The following is a 24436-nucleotide window of genomic DNA, read 5'->3' as shown; positions in this document are numbered from 1 at the left end:
AAACCATTGTGTCACAGGTGCTGCTCTCTGTCGCGCTGGAAGAATCGTAGCCTTCAAACTGTTCCCCTTCTGTACGCAATACGCAATGCTGTAAATGTGTTCATATAATTCCGTGTTAGTGTTTTCTTAAGCGCAGTGAGGAGACCACACCCGAATCACAAAAAAAAACACCCATTACCGCTACACCACCTCCTCCGCACTTCAGTCTTGGTGCTACACACGAAGGCAGCCATTTGCCAAATCCAAAACTGTTCCATGGCATTGCCACGCGATATGGGCGTGATTTTTCTCCGAAAATCACTCGCTTAAAGTCGTTCACCGTCCAGTGGCGTAGCTCTTCACCACCTCAAACATTTCTTAGCACTGACTACAGGAATGAGAGGCTGCTCGACCATCGTACCCCATCCTCTTCAACTCCCTGCGTCAGCTGGACCACTGGTAGCACTTGGAAACTGTCGAGTGATTCCCTCCACTAATTTTACGCTAGTTTTACGACGGCGCTGCAGAATGCTGGTTGGTCCCTGTCCGCTAGTTCGTGAGGTCCGCCTATTCTCGGTGTCGCTGCGGTTGTTCTTTTCCCGTTTGCACTCCACAACCACATCAGACTTTGACAGTTACAGAAAAGTAGAAATGTCCGTGGTGGATTTGTTACTCGGGCGACATCCAGTGACTGGTCCGCTTTCGAAGTCAGCGGTCTCTCCTGATCGACCTAGTCCGCTGTTGCTGTAACAACACGATACTCCCCATCTCGTTTTATACAGGTGGTTCCGCCTCTCGTGTCATCTGGTAGTGAATTCCGCTGAACGAAGGAATGTGTGTATACTTTTGGTAAGACGGTATACCTTTAGATAACTTCCTCCCGTGTTTTACAGAAAATCGTCGAGTTTCGCCAGCTGATGAAACGAACACCGTCCGAACAGGTCTCGAAGGCCCGACGTGGCCGACCGGCATGCGGATACAGAGAGGCCCAGCACTCCCCCAGCCGTTGTCAGTTTTCGTGACCGGTCGCCACTTCTCAGTCGAGTAGCTCCTCAGTCGGCCTCACGAGAGCCGAGTGCACCCCGCTTGCCGACAGCACTCGGCAGACCTGGACGGTGACCCATCCCAGTGCTAGCCGTGTTCGACAGAGCTTAACTTCGATGATCTGACGGGAACCGGAGTTACTACTGCGGCAAGGCTGTTGGCCTAGCTGATCAAAATTTTCCTCGAAATGAATCTTCCAAGCCTACACAAGGATACTAGGAACCCGGTTCTCCCAAGTTTCTGTAGGAAGTAAGGCACACTTGTTGTCCCAAGCCCTCGTCGCTTCAAAACTGCACTCCTTGCAGCTTCATTTTCACATGCGCCCTCTGCATACTGTCGAAATGAATCAAGTCGGTGAGGCGAAGTTCGTATGGTGCCCTTGTGACTTTTCGCAACAGATGTCATATCGATATTTTTATGGTTCAAATGGCTCTGAGCACTATGGGACTTAACATCTGTGGTCATCAGTACCCTAGAACTTAGAACTACTTAAACCTAACTAAGGACATCACACACATCCATGCCCGAGGCAGGATTCGAACCTCCGACGTAGGGGTCACGCTGTTCCAGACCGAAGCGCCTAGAACCGCGCGGCCACACCGGCCAGCCGATATTTTTATGTTCAGTACCCTTCTTAGACATATGTATATCTTTAAAAGTACGTTGTGGATAAAACTTAACGATAATTAACAGATCTGCATTTTTTAAAAAATTTTGTGGTGTTCGCAACGTACCCCTCCCCCGTGTACACACATTAAGGAAAATGTGTTGCTACTGCTAAGATTTAGAACGGGTCCTGGACCCTTTTAATACATAAGTGTTTATTTGAAAAGGATGTTGTTAGGGCATAAAGTACCCCCTTCCCTCGTGGTTTTGCTGGGGTTAAACCTCGCGAAGTCTGTCATTTTATGAAACACCACCCCCGCTAGCTTGTGACTCCACAACCTCGTATGGCGCTCTGCCTGCTGACCACATACTCACTCGCTAAGTGTACCACTTATCCAGAAAACCGGATACGCCTCCATCAGAATACCACACCCGCGCCTGGGAATGCAGTTTGAGATTCTTGCAGCTGTTCATATTTCGTCCTATGCATTTCTGAAGCACCATCTCCATCCCAGACGACCGAGGCACATCTCCTACAGCACTGATTCGCGGAATTTGTCTCGCCGCTTTTCTGCTGTGTAGCTCCGGGTGCCGGCCGCAGGCTTTTGGACTGGCCATTTCCTGCTCCCACCAGAAGCACCACTGTGCGAAGTGCTGCTTTCAGCCGCGACTTTCGGAAGTTTCTTTCCAGCAGAACCTGGAAAGTAACTGACGTAATGGGAAACTCGCTAGCCCTTAAGGAACCTTAGTGGGCCCACACTACAATTAATTTAGGGGGTTTAACAGGGTGTATACGCCCCGGGAAACGGGGAAATTGCGAAAATGTGGGAATTTTTTCATCCAGGAAAAACCTAGATTTTTTAGGATTCTAGGAATTGGTTTAGTTTTCAATTGAAGTTTTGTAATTTAAACTGGTAATAACTGATCCTCTAGCAAAGAATTTTGCTTTCGCCCGCTACTGCCGTGCGGACAGTAAAATGTGCCAAAGGCTTTAGGATGAATACTATGCAGTTACTTCGTAACAACAAATTACTTTCGATCAGCGCGATGTCGCAATAGTTCACATTTCCAACACGTCGCGGGCAAATATTGCGAATGATGGTTTGAAAAGCCTTACCTTCAATATAATTTTCCTTTTACGCAAGATGAATTATGTTGCGTGTGAGAATGTTCGATGAATTTCTTAAATCACGGGGAGTTTGACTGTCATTCAAAACTTAAACGCTTTGAGACCACAACTTAAAAAAATCCGGGCCCAGAAGACCAGCCATTTACGCCGTTATGTAAAATTTTATTTAAGGGTAACCCTCACTAAAGAAGACCAATATTACTTAGGGCTTATATATTGAAAAGCATAGTTTTTCTTGCAGGTACACTGTATGTAAATTAATTTAAACCATGAACGTTTCCCGCCTGTGTGTTCGCACTATTTAACTGTGAGGCTGCTATTGGCTGACTACATCGTGTGTCCAATGCTCTAAATACCTGCTGTCATTGGCCGGGGAAATCACGCGACGTGAGCTACGATTGGCTGACAAAAGCGCAGCGCGCAGTGCTTCGGAAGTTACCGTGCTGTATTTGGTGGATTCGTATTTATACTTTTGTACGAAAATTCGCAATTGTACATGTCGTCGCGCATTAAAGATCTGTCGAAAACGCGTTGTCTTTTGGGTTAAAGTCGAGATCAGGGCCAGCGGTTGTCACAGCGGTTCTTATCTATTGTTCTTAAGTTGGCAACACGTCAGTCTCGCGTACCCAGTGGGATGACTCTGACGAAACCAATAAGAGGCGAGAACTGAAATATTTCTAGCTCCGAAATTGAAACGGTTGCCTTGTTCGCTGTTTTTCTATTAACGAGTTCCTAGAGAACCATTTTTTGATTATGGCAATAAGTGATATAAAGTGGACTGCTAAAGTCTAATGCACGACGACGTCGTCCGTTGGTGCATGCCTCATGGATTGATTGCAGGGACAGGAAAATGTATCAAGTGTGGCACTTAAAGGGTCAAAAATGGCACGGCATCATCTGGAAGTGCAGGAAAAGCGGAGCAAGTGGATCAACGATCAATGTTTACTTTACTTCAGAAACGGGAGAAGATAGGTGGATCATTGTACATCATTAATTGAGTCGCACATTCGATATGTTGATAAACGTTGATCCACCTAAATTTTCCCAGGATTTAATTAAAAAACATTGATCCACGTACCTTCTCCCAATATTTAATTTAAAAACTTTGATCGACTCACTTAGGGTGTTCGCGTAGATCGGTTGTGTAGCAACACAGAATAGAAAATATATTCCTTGTTATACGATATTGCAATGCCTGTATTATTACGATGCAAAGCTCCTTTGGACATGCACGCACTGCTGCGACCACAACCGTTACGAAACAAATCACACGCATTCGCAATTGCGAATGAGGACTACTGTCAGCTGTAGAGTGCAGTGACGACTACGGAAACTTTCACAGGACCGGGACTCGAACCCCGGATTTCCCGCTTATCGCCTCACCATTTGGATATCCGTGCACGACTCACGGCCACACCCAAACTTCCATATGTTGTCAACCGTGCGTCTACGAAGAGCCCCGGCGCGGCACAAATTTTCATTGTCGTCATTCTATTCTATAGCTGACGGTAGTCTTCATTCGCAATTGCGAATTCATTTGATGTATATCCCATGCTTTTCGAATGTATCCTGGGTTGCGACGCTGCCCGTAGTTTGCAGATACTACTAGCAGGGTTCAAATACCTGCCACTCAGACAGAGAGCAATTAAAATTATAATCCTTGTTTACAGCAACGTTTCACACTTTATCCCGAATGAATTACTTGGAATGGCGTCGTCTGTCTGCTGCTCTCTTGTTGGCTGCGTAACACAAACAGCTGATCTCTTTTTTTTTCATCATACTTCACGACAAGCGCTGACAACATTCCATCACGAAACAAGTCCATAAGTATGCCACAGGCTCTATTCCAGACTTTTACCTTCAAAAAGGATTGATACGTTTTACAGCTCCAAGGGAAAGTGTAGTGTCACTCAGCGCTTAATTTCTAAACTTTGTTTAGTGCCGGAACGCGCCCCCTTCGCCACCTTCTACCACTCCCCCCCCCCCCCCCCCCCTCCACACACACACACCGACCGCAGAGAGAGACTTGTGATAAGATTTACAATGAGAAATCATTTTTTAGAAAACACTGTTCTGAAATACAGGTTTTAAAACCGTAATATAATCAAAAACATAACACCACAAGGTCCCAATATAAACAACAGCTGCCGCCGTACCAGTGTCGCTTTGGCCCATAGTTATGCTTCATACGCATTGGCACAAGTCGGTAGTCTTCGTGACTATGACATCATGTTTTCAAATGCTGCCATCCGCAACGTTCGAACAGTTGCTTTGTAGCTGCTCTATGAACGTGTGTTCAGTCTTAATCAACAAGGCATTTAGCGGGTAATAATAATCAAGATATTCCTGCTCCATCTGGGTCTCATACAATTCCGATTTCCCACGTCTTCACGAAACGTTAATTCCGTGTGCATTTTGTACAATAACAGCTGATCGTTACGTCGAATAAATTCGCTTCTAAATGTAAAATGTAACTAATAGAATAAAATATATCTATGACTTAATTTTACACTCGTAAAATAATTAAGTAGTTTCTATGTCAATAGCCAAAGAGAAAGGTCTTTATCATTTAATTAACACGAGAGTCTACGTGTAAAAATTTAACTGAAAAACCACTATTGTTGTTTGTAATTTTTGGCGGCCTTGACACAACTCTACTCTGCGGCGCCACTGACCGCGCCAAGCAGCGGGTCCCCTCATATGAACAATCGGCACGTAACTTCAGCATAGTAGTAACAATGGCGGCAGCATCAACGCTGGTTGCGGCGGCATTAAAACACACACACACACACACACACACACACACACTACCTCCTGCCAGTCACATCACGTTGGCGACCCATTGTCACATTCACTTGTGCTGGCGCAGCGGCAAATTATAGTTACGTTGTGATTTAATACACTTGTATTATTTCAAATCTCCGGTGCTGAAATGTTTTAAAAAAAAGTAAAGGGTCCCTGGGAGGTGCCGGAACGCTTTCAAATGGTTCAAATGGATCTGAGCACTAACACAATGGGACTCAACTGCTGAGGTCATCAGTCCCCTAGAACTAACTAACCTAAGGACATCACACACATCCATGCCAGAGGCAGGATTCGAACCTGCGACAGTAGCGGTCGTGCGGCAGAACCGCTCGGCCACTCCGACCGGCCCGGAACCCGTTCCGGCGCAAATTAAGTCCTGGTGTCATTTACCACTAAAAATATGTGCTTTCACCCAGGAGAAAGTGTATTTTCATCCGGGAAAAAAGTGCATGTTTAACCGGGAAATCCGGGAATTTGTTTTTATTTTTATTTTTTTCTTGTCCGTGTGAACACATTGTTTAAGGAAAGAGCGTCCTTTCGTTCCCAGATCGGAAAATAGCTCCAGTCCCTGGGTACCGGCTCTGGCATTCACAGTTGCGCAGGACACCTACGGGCTGTTAAGAGCAGGAAGTGACACGGTACAAAGCCTCGTGGCACTGTGTTCCAGCAGCAGCAGGCGTCGCCCACCAACAACGGCAGCAGCTGCGCGCTGCTGGGGGGCAGCCAGCCCAGCCTGGTGGCCGCCTCCGCCTCCGCCGCCGCCGCCTCCGCCTCCCCCAACCACGCCAGCACCCTCACCCACAAGGTAGGCTGCCTCGCCCGCGCCGCACCGCACCGCCACGCGTCTGGGCCACAGGCTGGACATTGCGCCGACTCGCTGCTTCTTCCGCAGGAGGCGGCGAGCGTGGCGGGCACGCTGCGGCAGGTGCACACCCTGTCGTCGGCCGGCAAGCACCGCGCCTCCGCCCCCGCGCCCGCGCCCGCCCCCGCCCCCGCCTCGCAGCAGCCGGCGCAGCAGGACTCGAACCGGCAGCTGGAGGCCGCGCCGCACGACAACAACAACGTGAAGGCGCTGGACAACCTGCAGCCGCCCGCGCAGGGCCGCGACAAGGACCTGCCCACGCCCTCCTCCACCCCCACCACCTCCAGGTAGGCTCCGCCCGGCGCCCTCAGTGTTAAGGCAAGACACTTGTGTTTTCCAGTCTCTCGTAAGCATACGGGGTGAGTCAGGAGGAAAGGTACAGGCTTCGAATATGCCATATTCTGAATGGTTTCCAGTATAGTACATTTAAAGTGCATTAATATTTTCTGTATTACTCAGGCACTATCATTCTTTACAATGTAACACAGTCGTGTAGAGGAAGTTGAGATGAACTATTTGATATGGGACACTTGTGTCCTATCAAGTCAGGAAACTACTTCAGATTGGTATACAAAAACTACCTCAGATACAGCACATGTTTGCACCAGATTTTCAGTATTCTCTTCACACGAACCATTATTCCTAAAGAAAAAATGAATACGATCTTTTTTGTAGAAAATTAAATATAGCTCATAACGTATGGCTGATGTTCCTGAGACGTATTGAGTGTCATCTTTATCTATGATAATGATCAGGGCTGAAGTAATGAACTAAAATTTGTACCAGCACCGGGATTCGAACCCAGGTCTGCTTACTAGGCAGATGCATTATCCACTGCACCACATTGACAAACCGGCAGTCCCACCTCCTAGTAAGCAGGACACCCAGGTTCTAATCTTGGCACTGGTGTAAACTTCAGTTCGTTGCTTCAGGTTGTGTCATTATTGTACATAAAGGTCAGACTCAATATGTCTCAGGAACATCAAATATATATGACAAATCATAGACACCTGAGTTACAGGCAGTATTAACGCCATTTCGAACCAGTGTAGTGCAAGTGCAAGGGATAGCGCACCTGCCTAGTGACCCGGGGGACACAGGATCGAATCCCGATGTTGGCACAAATTTTATTTCATTGCTCCAGCCCACATCATTCTCGTAGATAATATAGTTTTATCTTATACTGTGGCATGTTTTCTCTGGAGCGTGCCGTTTTAGAGTTGTTCAATAAAAATATATAGAAGTCCTTCTATCACAGAAACCATTTGAAATAAAGACCATGTCCGTATGAAGTACACAAATCAAAACAAGTTTTGCATCACCTCGGTTCCGAGAGTTCCGGAGCCTGTACAGAAAATTGGAGTAGACATGAACATAAACATCATTTCCGCCCTTTTCACTGCTCATGAAAATCACACATTGCCTGTTGTACCACCATACAGCGAGACCTTCAGAGCTGGTGGCCCACATTTCTGTACACACTCGTACCTCTAATACCCAGTCTCTTGCATTGATACATGCCTGTATTCGTCGTGGCATACTATCCACAAGTTCATCAAGGCACTGTTGGTCCAAATTGTCCCACTTCTCAACGGAGATTCGGCGTAGATCCCTCAGAGTGGTTAGTGGGTCACGTCTTCCGAAAACAGCCCTTTTCAATCTATCCCAGGCATGTTCGACAGGGTTCATATCAGGAAAACATGCTGGCCACTCTAGTCGACTGATGTCGTTTCCTGAAGGAAATCATTCACAAGATGTGCTCGATGGGGGCGCGAATTGTCGTCCATGAAGACGAATGCCTCGCCAATTTGCTGCCGATATGGTTGCACTATTGGTCTGAGGATGGTATTCATGTTTCGTACAGCCGTTACGGCGCCTTCCGTGACCGCCAGCTGCGTGCGTCGGCCCCACATAATGCCACCCCAAAACAGCAGGGAACCCCCACCTTGCTGCACTCGCTGGACAGTGTGTCTAAGACGTTCAGCCTGACCGGGTTACCTCCAAACACGTCTCCGACGATTGTCTGGTTGAAGGCATATGCGACACTCGTCGGTGATGAGAACGTGGTGCCAGTCCTGAGCGGTCCATTCGGCATGTTGTTGGGCCCTTCTGTAGCCCGCTACATGGTGTCGTGGTTGCAAACATGGACCTCGCCATGGACGTCGGGAGCGAAGTTGCGCATCACGCAGCCTATTTCGCACAGTTTGAGTCGTAACACGACGTCCTGTGACTGGACGAAAAGTATTATTCAACATGGTGGAGTCGCTGTCATGGTTCCTCTGAGCCATAATCCGTAGATATCGGTCATCCAACTACAGTAATAGCCCTTGGGCGGCCTGAGCGAGGCATGTCATCGACAGTTCCTGTATCCCTGTATCTGCTCCATGTCCGAGAAACATTCACCGTGGTATTGACCGTCTAGGCATGGTTGAACTACAGACATCACGAGCCGTGTACTTCCTTCCTGGTGGAATGACTGGAAGTGATCGGCTGTCGGACCCCCTCCGTCTAATAGGCGCTGCTCATGCATGGTTGTTTACATCTTTGGGCGGGTTTAGTGACATATCTGAACAGTCAAAGGGACTGAGTCTGTGATACAATATCCACAGACAACGTCTATCTTCAGGAGTTCTGGGAACGAGGGTGATGCAAAACTTTTTTGATGTGTGTATTTTGTTCACAATCAGCAAGACTGTCACCCATCAAACTTTGTAGCTTTCCTCCTATCACACCGTATATTTAACAAGGTTGAGCATGAGCCGTGCAGTAGTGTGAAAAGCAAAGAAGGATTTGTGGTAAATTTGTGAACATTTCTACTAGAAAGATGCTCACATGTGAAATGATGCTTTTGAGAAGTCAATAGGTTAACAGAAATGGAAAAAATGAAAAGTGGAATGGATAGGATGATAACACACGAGAACCTCTACAAATGAAGAGTGACGAAAAAAGTTCAAACTGGCATCGGTAAGTGAAGAGAGAGAATGAGATGAGGATGTCTAGGAAAATTCATGATATGAAACTAGATGATGATGAATAGGGAGGGAGGGAGAGACATACATTTTTAAGTCCCGTTTTATACAAGGGTCATTTCATAACCTATGTACACTGTTAGATAGATAATTTATTTTACAAAATACTTTTACGGGCCATTCTTGCTTATGACAGCTTCCCAACAGTTTGTCAACTTCTGTATTTCGGATCGGGCACCTTCATTGTTGCGCTATCTGATTACCCAAGTCATCTGACTAGAAGTTTCAACTGTTGTATCTAAACATTTCTCACCGAGTTGGGAAACAAACCAAAGACGTGGGGCTCGTACGAGTACTGTATGCGAGAAATGTCCCCGAAGATAAAGCAGCAAGAAGACGACCATAAAAGAAACAAAATGACCCTAGAAATAAAACGTATAATCATTGAGAAACGCGAACGTGGTGTGAATGTTGCTGATTTAGCACGTCCATACAATCGGTCTACATCAACTATTTGCATTATCCTCAAGAACAAGGACAAGACAAGATTAAGGAGATAGGTGCTTCAAAGGGAGTGACGAACGAGAGTACCTAAACAACGGTTTTATATTCTGGACGATGTGGAAAGGTTGCTCCTTATATGGACAAATGAAAGCAATTGCAGGGCGACGCTATTAACGAGAACATCATTTGTGAGAAGGCGAGAATGATTTTCGCCGACCTCGTCGAGAAGACGCCAGAACAATCAGCGGCCGAAGTGTTTAAGAGAAGTGGTAGGCGGTTCGAGAAGAACAGCGTTGTGAGGGACGACGAAGCAGACATCTCCCACACAAAGCCAGCAGAGAACTTCATCAGCAACTTCAAGATCCTCTCACACTGCTATTCTGTGCCAACGCAAACGGCGATTTGAAAATTAAACAGCTTCTTGTTATCATTCAGAAACTCCACGAGCTTTCGAGAAGTGTAAAGTCCAGAAGAGCAGGTTAAACGTGATGCGGAGGTCCAACATCAAGGCTTGGGTGACACGTGACCTTTTTTGTGATTGGTTCAATGAATTGTTTGGTCCTTTGGTGAAAAAATATTTGCTTTAGGTGAATCTGCCACTCCATGCCTTTCATGTTATAGACAACACTCCTGTCCATTCTCCCGTCCTACAAGATCACCTTCTTGAAGAATTTCAATTCAGTGATATCCAATTTCTGCCTCCCAACACCACTCCGTTACTGCAGCCTATGGACAGCAGATTATCTCTAACTTTAAGAAGCTCTACACTAAAGCACTCTTCGAGCATTGCTCTGAGCTGACTGAAGCTATCAATCTCACTCTCAGAGAGTTTAGAAAATAACACTTCAACATCGTTGCCTGTGTCAAGATGATCGAAAAGGCGTAGAAAGGGGTCACCGAGAGAACTCTCACTTCTGCTTGGAAGAAGCTTTGGCCGGAATGCGTTATTGAATGTGGTTCCGAGATAAAACTTTTAGGACTTTTTCTGCATAGAACACAGTTTTCCATTTTGTTTTAATTCATATGTGGTAAATTGTTTCGCTTAAGGATACAGTGTACTTATAAATGGTGAAAAAATCTAAATTTTTTATGACTCTATTAAATTCTGTACTTTCCTGATTACATTGATATATACATTATAGGGTTTCGAATGAAAAATGATCCATATATACCAAATTTTAAAGTTACGGTCATGTATGCTGTCACGCCCCCTTTAATTTCAAAAAGAACTGTGAACTTTCTGTTTCCAGCGATTATATGTATGATACATTGTATATGTTGGTGACAGTGCAGGTTTCTAGTGTTTGTAAATGATTATCTTTGCTAGTATTTACTTTTGTTTTAGATATACGAAGTACCTAGCCAATGTGGACTCTGTAGCTTTCAATAAAATTAACGAGTTCGATGTTTATGGTGATTCCTCGGTAACAAAACTGGAGTGTTGTGGACATGTGCAAAAGAGGATGGGTGCTAGATTGAGGAATCTACGAAGAGAAATGAAAGGAAAGTTGCTATCTGATGGAAAATCTCTGCCTGGCCGAAGCAGATTGACAGAAACTGAAATAGACCTTCGTCAGAGGTGTTATGCACTGGCCATCAGACAAACTGCACCTCTGAATGATGTTACAACAATGAGGAAAGCTGTTTGGGCCACCGACTTTCATAAGTTGTCCACAGATGACCATCCTGTTCACGGACTTTGTCCTAAAGGACATGCTGTGGTTACCAAAAACCAAAATAAAGTGGTCAAACATACCATCACAAGCATTCTCCTTCCTGAGCCTGTTATGAATGAAATAAAACAAATTTTTAGAGAGCTGAGTGACCCTGTTTTGCTTACTAAATATCTTCATGGGGTACTCAGAATACAAATGAAAGTTTCAACCATTGCATATTGGAAAGATTACCCAAGAACGTTTTTGTAGGACTAAATACATTAAAAGTTGTTTTACTAGATGCAGTGATATGTTTCAATGATGGAGTAATAGAAAGGTTGTAAGTCCTGAGAAATTTAGGCATATAATGTGGCTCTAATAAGGAAGATCAATTGTTTGCTTGTGACAGACAACGGGTGCATGAAGCTGAAAGATTTGCTCTTCAAGTTACCAGAGAAGCAAGAAGTGCAAAAGGAATGCCAAGAGGAAGCTTGAAGATGAAGAAATGCTGCAGGATGAAGATTATGCTTCAGGAATGTTCTGAGTCACAGTTTAATTGGACTCATATCTTCATTCGCAATTTCCCACAAGTTTTATTTTTCAGAATTCAGGTATAAATATTTCCTAAAATTTATAAAGCATTACTCTAATTTTTTCGGTAACTTCCCATAGTCCATACTTACGTAGTTGACACAAGCTTTATTGCAATCAACTAAATTATAGAAAAAAATAAGATTTTTATTGGAAAAAAAATTATAAAAATTAAAATGTAAGATGTGATTATTTTTATTCTTGTAATATACATTAAAGGTGGAATTAAATAGGTCTAGTACCTCAACCATCATGTCATGCATATCTGGTAAAAATTTTGATCTCCTTTAAATGTATAACATTGGATTAAATGGTACCTCAATTTGAGGAAGCGTTTTGGAAAAAAAATTGCGTCATTTTCTTTGTAATTTTTTTAATAACCCTAAGCAGGTTCAAAAATATTCAAAATACTTCTGATTTGTTTAGAAAGTGTGCTGCATTACTTGATATCAATGAAAAATCTGTGAAACATATACAATGTAAACAGTGACCGAAAGAAATAGGTGTGGATTCTTACATAATATTGAACCGGAAAAGTACCCCGCATCCTTAACGAATGTTTCGCACTAGGGGTAAGATTGTGGAACGGATTGTGCTTGCTATGCAAGGTTCCACTGTACGCGCCTGCTACGGACATCCCCTGGGGGATGTGACTCCATTCGTGCAATACGCAAAGGTTACCATCAGTTTCACCTTCGATTATTGGCAGCAGAATTTTTTCATGCGTGAGAGCGAGAACATTTCCAATGTGACGACTGAGACTTCAGTTCTGGCTCAAAATCTCATATCAGTTTTTCATCAAGTGCAACAGTCCTTTTCAGAGAATGTTCTTCTGTTCGATAACTCAGATCATGTAGGACCCATCTGGCAGCAACTTTTCTCATCTCTTCTTTTTTCAGTTATGATTCTATAAACGGAAGCGCCAGACGTTCTAACCTCATATTTGTTCCTCGCACGTTTTTTCATCGATCCTCTCTCAAAATGTCATTAACAATAACCTGAGAGGTGTACTCTGTTGCATTTGATGGCCTTCAACTTGTCAGGCTGTCCTCGGTGCTTACCCGACCTTCACATAGATGATCAGACCAGGGTGATACTGTACTACAATCTCACACAGCTCCCTCAACGCGGTGTATGTTTCCATTGGGTTGTTTCCACATACAGATTCAGTTTTTATGTAGGGAGGCTGGTCACTACAAGTAACCTGACCTCATCTACAGGGTGATTATAATTAAAGTTAAAGTTTCAAACCGCTGTAGAAATAACACCACTGGTCAGAATGACGTCAAATTGCAACGAAATACAGGGTGTACATGAAGTCTGGGAACACTTTCAATTATTTATTGCACAATAACCAAACAATGTACAGATATCATGCATATGTCATTTTGAAGAGAAGCCCTGAAAGTTTTTTTTTCATGTATACCGCCACAGAGTAGTTTGGTAATTTGCCGATAGTCAGCGCTAGTCGCAAACAGGTGCGGAGCGAGCTTTCTGTGTGTTGGAGTTCGACAAAAACAAGTGTGCTACAGCTGTTCAACGTATGTTCAGAACCAAGTACGGTAAGAAGCCATCAACAAGGAAGGCCATTTACCACTGGCACAAAAAATTCGTTACGACGGGTTGCTTGTGCCCGGCAAAGAGAAGCGGACGTCCCAGTGTGAGTGAATGTGGAGCGCGTACGAGTGACATTCATAAGGAGTCCAATGAAATCGGTGCGTCGTGCATCCAGTGAACTCGAAATGGTTCCAATGACAGTGTGGAAAGTTGTGCGACAGAAGCTGTCTATGAAACCATTCAAAATGTAGCTAGTGCAGAAGCTCAATGACGATGACAAACACAAGCGTTTTGAGCTTTGGAACTTCCTGGCAGATTAAAACTGTGCGCCGGACCGAGACTCGAACTCGGGACCTTTGCCTTTCGTGGGCAAGTGCTCTACCAAATGAGCTACCCAAGCACGGCGTACGCCCCGTCCTCACAGCTTTACTTCTGCCAGTACCTCGTCTCCTACTTTCCAAACTCCACAGAAGCTCTCCTGCGAACCTTGCAGAACTAGCACTCCTGAAAGAAAGGATATTGCGGAGACATAGCTTAGCCACAGCCTGGGGGATGTTTCCAGAATGAGATTTTCACTCTGCAGCGGAGTGTGCGCCGATATGAAACTTCCTGGCAGATTAAAACTGTGCCGGACCGAGACTCGAACTCGGGACCTTTGCCTTTCGCGGACAAGTGTTCTACCAACTGAGCCACCCAAGCACGACTCACGCCCCGCCCTCACAGCTTTACTTCCGCCAGTACCTCGTCTCCTACTTTCCAAACTTCACAGAAGCTCTCCTGCAACCCTCCGCTGCAGAGTGAAAATTTCATTCTGGTTTTGAGTTTTGTTTGCAGTTGCAACAATTGAATGAGGACGGTTCGCATATCGAATGTTCTCTTCAAAATGCAATATGTATGACATCTGTATAATGTTTAGTTCTTGTGCAATAAATAATTGAAAGTGTTCCCGGACTTCATGTACACCCTGTATTATTGGAAAGGGGGAAAACGTGTGGCAGAAAAAAAATAGAGTTACAAAATGCAGCAATAGATGGCGCTCTAAGCATTATAATTTCATAGTGGTCGACTACAAATGACAAATGAATCATACAACAATGCCTAAGATGTACGCTTGACGTTAAACAATCTATACTACTCAGTGTGCATGGGTGTACAGGTGTGATACCGTTAGTTACGTAAGACAAGGTCATATCACAGCGGATGGGAAAAATCGGTTTTTAGTTGTCCTGAGACCAAAAACCGCATAAAAAGCATTAATCACGTCGGTTTTTAATTGTCCTGAGGCCAAAACCTCATGAGAAGCATCAATCAAAATCAAATTGGATTATTAATTTCCGTTTACCTCGCACAAAACGTGTTTAATATGCTGCCCACCGTTTTCTGCAAAAAGTTGAAATCGAGAAACAGCATGTTCCACTACCGATCGAAGTGTTTCCAGGGTCACGTTCAAAATGTATTACGCAATGCATGCCTTCAATGCAGCTAAGTTTGCAATCGGAACACTGAACACAAGATCTTTCAGATAGCCCCACAGCCAGAAGTCACATCAGTGATCGGGGTGGCCAGGCTGCAAGGAAGTGGCGGCTGATAATTCTAGCATTTCCGAAACGGCGCTTCAGCAGCTGCCTAACTGGATTTGCAATGTGCGGAGGTGCGCCATCTTGCATAAAAATGATCCCATCCACACATCCACGCTGTTGGAGAGCTGGAATGACGTCGTTGCGCAAAAGACACTCGTAGCGCTTAACCAGTGACGGTACAGGTTAACAGGACCGGAAGCACCTGTCTCTTCGAAAAAAATATGGCCCTGTCGTAAATGATGGCGTAAACCCGCGCGACAGTGACCTTTTCAAGATGAAGTGGCACTGGCGGATTTGCGCGTGGATTTTCCGTTGCCCATATTCGACAGTTTTGTGTATTGATATGTCCTGTCAGATGGAAGTGGGCTTCATCTGTCCACAAAATCTTCCACGGCCAATCGTTATACACTCCCATGAGAGAAAGAAATTCAAAAGCAAAGGTCTCTCTCTTGCTGGCAGGTCAACAGGAAGCAACTCGTGCACATGGGTAATTTTGAATGGATAGCTAAGAAGGATGTTTCGTAGCATTTTACACCGCGCTCACGGGTATGTCCAATGTGCACTACACGTTTGCACACCATCACTCGTGTCCTCCTACATTGCTGTGGCCACTGCTTCCACTGACGTCGAATCAATTCGCTTCCTCCCTCTACCAGGTTGCACACCAAAAGAACCGTCTTCTTTTCGAATTTCCAAATCATTTTCTCCAGACACACGGCCAGTCATCGAACAAACGCTCTTTTTCTCAAGCCTTTCTGCCCGGAACTTCTGCAGGAGCGCGATGCTGCATTGAGACGGTCATGGCGAACGTCGCAAACGAGAAAGGAGGAAAAGCCCTGTACCTGACGTGTTTATACCAACTTCAATGGGTCTTGCGCATGACAGGTGGTTTCATTTACGTATTATGACTCATACAGCGCCATCTATTGATCAATTTTCACATCATTTTTTTTTCTTCTGCCATACGTTTTCCCCTTCTCCGACAATATTCCGTTGCAATTTGTCGTTCTGACCAATGTTGTTGCTTCTACAGCGTTTTGAAAATTTAACTTTAATTATAATCACCCTGTACATGGATACTCTGATAACCATATTTAAGTGCCTGGCAGAGGGTTCGTAATACTTCTCTATTATTCCAATTTGGTACAGAGTGCGGAAAAAAACGAACACCTATATCTTTCCGTACGAGCTCTGATTTCCCTTATTTTATTATGATGATCGTTTCTCGCTATGTAGGTGGCCGTCAACAAAATATTTTTTCATTCGGAGGACAAATTTTGTGGTTGAAATTTCTGTGGAGATTTCGCCACAACGAAAAACTCTTTTGTTTTAATGTTGTCCACCCCACATCCTGTATCACTTCAGTGACTCTCTCTCCCCTATTTCTCAATAATAGAAAACGAGCTGCTCTTCTTTGAACTTTGTCGATGTACCCCTTCAATCCTAATATGGCAAGGATCACACACTGCACAGGCAGTCTCTCCAGTACATCTGTTACATTTTCTAATTGTCCTGCCAATAAAATGCATTCTTTGGTTCGCCTTCCCGACAATATTTTGTGTGTATTCTTTCCAATTCAAGTTGTTCGTAATTGAATTCCGAGGTATTTAGTTCAATTTACGGCATTTAGATTTGACTAACGGATTTCTTTCAGCATTCATGTGGATGACCTCACACTTTTCGTTATTTAGGGTCAATTCCCAATTGTTGCACTATACATATATCTTTTCTAAATAGTTTTGATCTTCTGATGACTTCACTAGGCGGTAAACGACAGTATCATCTGCAAACAGCCAGAGACGGCTGCTCAGATCGTTTATATAGATAAGGAATATCTAAGGGCCTAGAACACTACCTTGGAGGATATTTCGTCAGTTGTTACGAACTGTGACCTCTCTGACAGGAAATCACGAATCCAGGCACATAACTGAGACGATATTCCATAAGCACGCAATTTCATTACGATCCGCTTGTGCAGTACCGTGTCAGAAGCCTTCTGGAAATCTCGAAATCCAGAATCAATTTGAAATCCAGAATCAATTTGAAATCGAGAATCAATCTAAAATCCCTTGTCAGTTGCACTAAACACTTCATGTGAGTAAAGATCTTCTTGTGTTTCACAAGAAGGATGTTTTCTAAATCCGTGTTGACTGTGTGTCAATAGACCATTCTCTTCGAGATAATTCATAATGTTTGAACACAATAGATGTTCCAAAATCCTGTTGCATATCGATGTTAAAATGTGAGTCTGTAATTTAGTGGGTTACTCCTACTACCTTTCTTGAATATTGGTGTGATCTATTCAACTTTCCAGTCTTTGGATACAAGTCTTTCGTCGAGGGAACTGTTGTGGAGCTATTGTACAGCATACTGAAATACAGTCTGGACCAGAAGACTTGCTTTTGTAACTGATTCAAGTTGCATCACTGCTCCGAGGATATCTGCTTCTCCTTACTCATGCTGGCAGCTGCTTTTTATTCAAATTCCGGATTATTTACTTTGTCTTCTCTGGTGAAGGAATTTCAGAAGGCTGTGTTTAGTAACTCTGCTTTGGCGGCGCTGTCGTCAACAGTATTTCCATTGCTATCGCGCAGAGCAGGCAGTCATTGTGTCTTGTCGCTAGCATACTTTACGTAAGACTAAAATCTGTTTGGATTTTCCACCAGGTTTCGAGCCAAAGTTTCTTTGCGGAAAATGTTGTAAGCATCTCGCATTGAAGTCCGCGCCAAATTTTGAGCTTCTGTAAAAGAACGCAAATCTCGGAGATTTTCACAGGCGCCGACTGCAAGGGGCCTGAGGGGGCCCGAGCCCCCTCTTAAGTTCGTTTGGGGGGCGGAGCCCCCCCCCCCCCAATAATTATTAGTTATGTTATGCTTTGTAAAATCACAAAATGATGTTGGAATTTTTTATTTTCTTTGTTTGACGATATTTACCTTGTAAAATACATTCAGTAATGAGTTAAAGCAACTAATTATTATGGTAGTAAGCAGGTTAACTGATAACGAATGGTGTGAACCATGATAGTGTTACGGTGCTGCGGGCACACTTAAAATCTGTCCCGGTGCGCGAAAGTCTGGCGCCGGCGGGCCAGCGCTACGGCCGCAGCGACGACATGAACAGGACTGGAGCAGAAGCGCCCGGAACCCTCCGCCTCGCGTCGCCTTGACGCTTAGACACATTACGACGTCGCGGCTATATAAAGCCCACCCTGCTGTAGCAGTCATTCACTGTGAATAGTTTCGTTCAGTGCATGCTGCAGACGTGTTTAGTGTTCCGACTTTAGTGCACTATTTTATATGACTATGTTTTATTCCTTCGCTATAGTCTCTTAGTATATTGTGAGTTAAGTTTGCAGTGGATAAATCTGTTCCCAAAAAGGCGCGCTTGGAACTTGATGATACTGCAAGTCAACCTCCAACAATTGTTGCGTCATCTGTTGCTTCGTCGTCTTCAGGCGAGAGCCGTTCACAGCCAAATCCTGGACAACCTGGAAAGGGAAGATCATTTCAGAAGTCTTGGTTGGTCAAATGTACATGGCTATAATATGAAGCATCTGCCGGATAGGTTTGTGGCAAAATCTGCAAAGAGACAGATGCTAAAAATCTATTACAATTTTCTTCAAGATACATTTACTTCTGTAGGGTTTTCTAACTGGGAAAAGGCTTTGGAAAAATTCCGTCTCATGAAAATACGTTTACACATAAAGAAGGTGTTCTGAAACTAAATTCTACCACTAACCAAAGTGTGGTCTCCCATTTTAATGAACAGTTAGATAGTGATATGAAGAAAGGCCGTTCAGCTCTTGAGACAATTTTTACTACCGTGCAATTTCTGTACCGACAAGGACTAGCAATTAGAGGGCACGAAGATGTAAACTCAATTTTTTTCGATTGTTGGAACTCCGAATGCCTGAGTGTAAAGATTGGTGGCGTTCGTGGTATAAATGGACGTCCGTCCCATGACATTCAAAACGAGATCATTGATCTACTACGAAAGTCTGTGTTGAGAAAGATATTGGCTTCAATCAAGAAGACTGAACATTTTTCTGTTATGGTTGGCGCAACAAGTGATTCTTCGATTCACGAACAAGTGTCATTTTGTATTCATACTGTATTTTAAAAGACGTTTTTGCTCGTCTTGATTTGTCAATGGATAACTTAAGAGGACAGTGCTATGATGGTGCCTCGAAGATGTGAGGTAAGTTTGACGTACTAAAAAAAGTGTTGAATGTAGAAGCAAAAGCACATTATGTGCACTGCACTGCAAACAGTTTAGGCTTGACAGTTGGAGACAGTCTCCCCCATCTTACGTCTATGAGGGATATTATGGCTTTAGCCAAGGACTTAATAAACACCGTATGCTTTCAGAAGCATACGCTGTCAGAGCGCCAACGACCAAGCTGGTCTACGACACTTTTGCCCGACTCGATGGCCAATGCGAGCTTCTAGTATCTTGAGAATAATGAAAAACTTTGAAGAACTTCTAAACTTTTTTTCTGCAGAGGACAAAACGGAGGCAGATTACAAATGTGCAGGCTACCTTGAGTAAATGTTACAGTTCAAGACTTATTTCTTTTTACGTCTTTATTACCATGCAGTGAACCCCCAGTAGAGGTCAAAGAAAAAATTCAGTGCCCTCATCTGAGTGTTGCTGATCTGGAATAAACATATGAGGGCTTGATTTGTATATTGAATGAAAGGCGTGACTGTTTTGAACACTTTTGGGAATTGTGTTTTTAAAGAAAAACCTTCACAAGTTGATGATCCTTCGCTTCCTCGGAATCGAAGTGTACCAAAGAAGTATGAAAACAACAAAGCCAGCTCACCGCACACTTCCAAAACCCCAAATGAATACTTCAAAGCTATTTACGCTGAAGTTTGTGAAACGGTGCAATCTTGCTTTATCGAGCGGTTTGCTTCAACTGGACTCACACAGGTCATTGCAGCTGAACAATAATGCTTGCTTTTAGTTAACAGAGGGGAATGAAATTTGGAAAAATCAACTGAGTTTTTCAAAAATGACCTAGACATTGAGAGACTACGCTTACTCTTGAATATGTTAGCCGATATCGCTGATAAAAAACAATTGGTCTAAAAAAAATAACATGCGTGATGTAAGAAAGTACATTACACAAGAGTCTCCAATTGGAGAAATGGTATGTGAAGTAGTGAAGTGCAGTAAGCTTCTCCAAGTAGTTCCAATCACGACAGAAACAGTAGAACGGTCATTTAGCGCCCTTAGACGTCTGAAATCAAATCTACGATCAACAGTGGGACAGAAGCGATTGAACAGCTTGGCTGTTCTTCATGCCCACCGAGATGTTTCTGATGAATTGGATATCCGACCACTCATCAACGACTTCATATTCAGTAATCCAGTCAGACACTCGACATTTGCACCTTTCTAAAGACACTCTAGCCCTAATAATGGCATTTAGAGCAATATTAAAAATCTTTATAAAATAAAGAATGATATACATACATAATGTTAAATTTTCAGTTTCGAAATATTAGTACTAGTTTATTACTGTGTTACTATATTACTGTAGTACTGTATTAGTTATTTTCAAATACTTAAATATTTTTAGGATGTAAGACCCAATTAAAACCCGCTAATTACATACTTATTGACTGAAAATATTAGGCATACTGTATTAAAGCATTAACTTTTATATATTCACTGCTCTGTGATAGTCTATAAGCATGATTATTACTGTAAATTAAATTAGCTTTTTACGAAATACCGTGTGTGCTTATGTTTTATTTATTTATTTATTTGAAAGCCAAAAAATGTATCAGGCTTGTCGAGTTATCGAGAGTCCAGTTTTCGGGGTTCTAATGTTGATCATATGACTCCAAAATGTTAAAAAAAACTATAAAACTCACTATTTTTCATCTAAAATTTAGAAAATTTCCGGGGAAAGACTCTCAGTATCCCTCCCCCCCCCCCCCCACCACCCCCCCTCCCACTAATATATTTTATAAGTCGGAGCACCTGGAGATTTTGCGTCCGTTTAAATGTGACATGTTCCTTTCGTTGTTTTTGCAACAGTGTTCTGACCGTTTTGTGTACCAAGGAGGATCAGCTCCGTCGTGTTGTAATTTATTTGGTATAAATCCCTCATTTGCTGCCGGTACTATTTCTGACATTGTTAATTTGGAAGGAGTGGAGATTGTCTCTCAGGAAGGCGTCAAGAGAGTTTTTATCTGCTTTTTCGAATAGGTATGTTTTTCGTTTATTTTTCGAGGCTTTGGGAGTTACAATATTCAACCTCGCTACGCCTAGACCTGTATCCTTTTTGATGCTTGTTATTAGCTCAGGATTATTTGTTGTTAAGAGGCCAAGTGTGTTAGCTGCGCGGTCTTAGGCGCTGCAGTCATGGACTGTGCGGCTGATCCCGGCGGAGGTTCGAGTCCTCCCTCGGGCATGGGTGTCCTTAGGATAATTTAGGTTAAGTAGTGTGTAAGCTTAGGGACTGATGACCTTAGCAGTTAAGTCCCATAAGATTTCACACACAATTGAACATTTTTGCCAAGTGTGTTTTCACAACCGTTTACTATTCGTGTGGGTTCATGAACTAACTGCTCGAAATAATTTTCAGAGAATGCATTTAACACAATTTCAGATGCTGTTTTATTCATACCTCCGGATTTGAACATGGATTTGCGCCAACATATCGAGGGTAAATTAAAGTCGTCACGAATTATAATTGTATGAGTTGTTTAAAATTAAACTCAAGTTCTCTTTGAAACTTTCAGCAATTGTATCATCCGAATTGGGATAGGTAAAAGGATCCAATTATTATTTTATTCCGGTTGGCAAGAATGTCCTCTGCCCATACTAACTCATAGGGACTATCTACTTAAATTTTGCGCCAAGATAAACTACTTCTAACAGCAACAAACATGCCTCGCCAACTGTGTTTAGCTTATTCTTTCGGAACACAAGTAGGTTCTTCACAAAAAGATTCAGTTTCTGCTTCAATTCTAAAACTGAATTACTCGTGACACAGTTATACAAATGAGCGAACACATATGTTGGTCACACATGGAGTCTTGCTCGCTACTGACATGACTTTAACTTGGTCATATCACCGTAACGACCGTACATGCGCAGTGTGCAGCACTTCTGAAACGACCCTCGTATGTTTACAGTGGAGCATCACTTTTGCTGCTCACAGAATATCCTCCTGTTTCAAATTCTACTGCTGGTCCTAGTTTATGTATTCTTGTATCATCGATACTTGCTTAACATTTGGAGCCCAAATAGTGCAGAAGACATGTAATGGCAGAGTCCTGAACAGGCCTTCAGGCTATCTCCAATGTGGGACCGGCAGCTAAAAAACTAGACAATCCACAGCACTTACGGAAGCGAGGAAATGAGGTGTCTTTCGAGCAGGTACCGGGGCGTGTAACTTGACAAAAGAAGGGCCAGTGCATCATAAAACTTTGGCATATCTGAAAGCACATGAACATCACTTCAGCTCTCTTTGTTGACCAATGGAAGAGGCCCTGTACATCAGTAGCAAGAGGGACGTATGTGGCGAGGAGGCAGGCAGCTCATAGTTCTACACCACACCCACATATACATTTTTGGCTGCCTGACATGCAACTTCACTCCTTCTAATTCACACATACTCTAGTTACAAACGTACATTGTCCCTGGTGTTTCTTCATATGATTTCCAGACACTGCTAGTGGAATATTTCATTGGAAATGAAACTAATAGAGGTGCAATTAGCAGAAATGATATCACACGTACCCCTCAAGAGAATTTCTGGTAGTGGGCTCCGGAAATCGTAGGTAGGATTACGAGTGGTGATGAAATTCAGGGGTCAGGCCTGGAGGGCTGCTCAGGCAGTCCAACAGTTGAGGCAGCAGCTCACAGAAAGTGGGAAATGGGATTTGGCACAAAGTTTAAAAAATGGTTCAAATGGCTCTGAGCACTATGGGACTTAACATGTGAGGTCATCAGCCCCCTATAACTTAGAACTACTTAAACCTAACTAACCTAAGGACATCACACACATCCATGCCCGAGGCAGCATTCGAACCTGCGACCGTAGCGGTCGCGCGATTCCTGACTGTAGCGCCTAGAACCGCTCGGCCATCCACAAAGTTTAAGATTATCTCAGTGTGATCAGTACAATTATTGCAAATTAACCATCAGAAATGTCAGTCACAAACTCCTTTCAAGTTGTTTTTAATGCGGCTAGCACTTGAAACTCTCACACTCCAGCAGAAGCCCTCCCTTATGTGATTAGTTCTTCCACATGGTGGCCTACCCATTTAGAATCATCCAGAGTATAGAAAACTAGGGAATTTTTTGAAATGTTAAGCTTTCTTCGACAGCTTTATTTTAATTCTCTGGTTGGTAACAATGTGAACAGTAATGAAAAAAGAAACTACAATTTTACTACATTCAGTTGAAAATTTGGTGAATGTTCAAGGGTTTTGCTTACACATTACTGCTTACCCAACTCCCCTCCCCCCCCCCCTCCCCACACGCACAGACACAAATATGGGTGCTGTGTGTGTGTCAACCCCACAGTGATTGTTGCCTACTGGCAAACTACGCAGGGGTGCGCGCGCGCACACACACACACACACACACACACACACACACACACACACACACACACACATTGTACGAACGTACTTGTCATGATGTGATATGCAAGCATTAACAAGTAACGTACAGAGCATGGATAAAAATATGCAAACAGCAAAAACACAATACATTACCATGTGTAATATTGTGTAGGAAAACTGCTGGCTTTCAAAAAAGCTTCCGTTCATCTCAGAATGCATTATTGCATGGTTTTCAGGGGCATCTTAAACCATTCTTCCTGCAAAATAGTGACAAGCTGAAGGAACAGTGATAGAGGTGGATAGCCATCGTTCACCCACAAAGGCTCAACAGTATTAAAATATGGCAACTGTGGCGTCCAGGGAAGGTGCGACAATTCGTCCTGCGAACGTGGGCCTTTTCATCTCGGAACACGGCATCACTAATGGGGAGCAAACATTGTACAGTGGGATGGACCTGATCGGCCAAAATGCTCACATAATCCTCGGCATTAGTGTGACCCGTGCCCGTGGAATACCACAGTACGGCTGCCCAAATTGTCACTCAACTCCTGCTACATGTGAAAT

The 24436-nt window shown here is 43.6% G+C and overlaps 1 protein-coding gene across 1 annotated transcript in view; it reads left to right on the top strand.

Annotated features, from left to right (window-relative positions):
• LOC126428340 (centaurin-gamma-1A) overlaps positions 1-24436 on the top strand; it is a 334010-nt gene that overhangs the window by 230243 nt on the left and 79331 nt on the right. Inside the window, exons 6-8 of the mRNA XM_050090273.1 lie at positions 6231-6368; positions 6456-6521; positions 6567-6712. Coding sequence (XP_049946230.1) covers positions 6231-6368; positions 6456-6521; positions 6567-6712 — 350 coding nt within the window. The remainder of the gene's footprint in view (positions 1-6230; positions 6369-6455; positions 6522-6566; positions 6713-24436) is intronic.

This window comes from Schistocerca serialis, chromosome 12 (assembly GCF_023864345.2).
Source record: "Schistocerca serialis cubense isolate TAMUIC-IGC-003099 chromosome 12, iqSchSeri2.2, whole genome shotgun sequence".
Lineage (NCBI taxonomy): Eukaryota > Metazoa > Arthropoda > Insecta > Orthoptera > Acrididae > Schistocerca > Schistocerca serialis.
The sequence above is the reverse complement of the archived record's forward strand: the minus strand, read 5'-3'. Positions and strand labels throughout refer to the sequence as shown.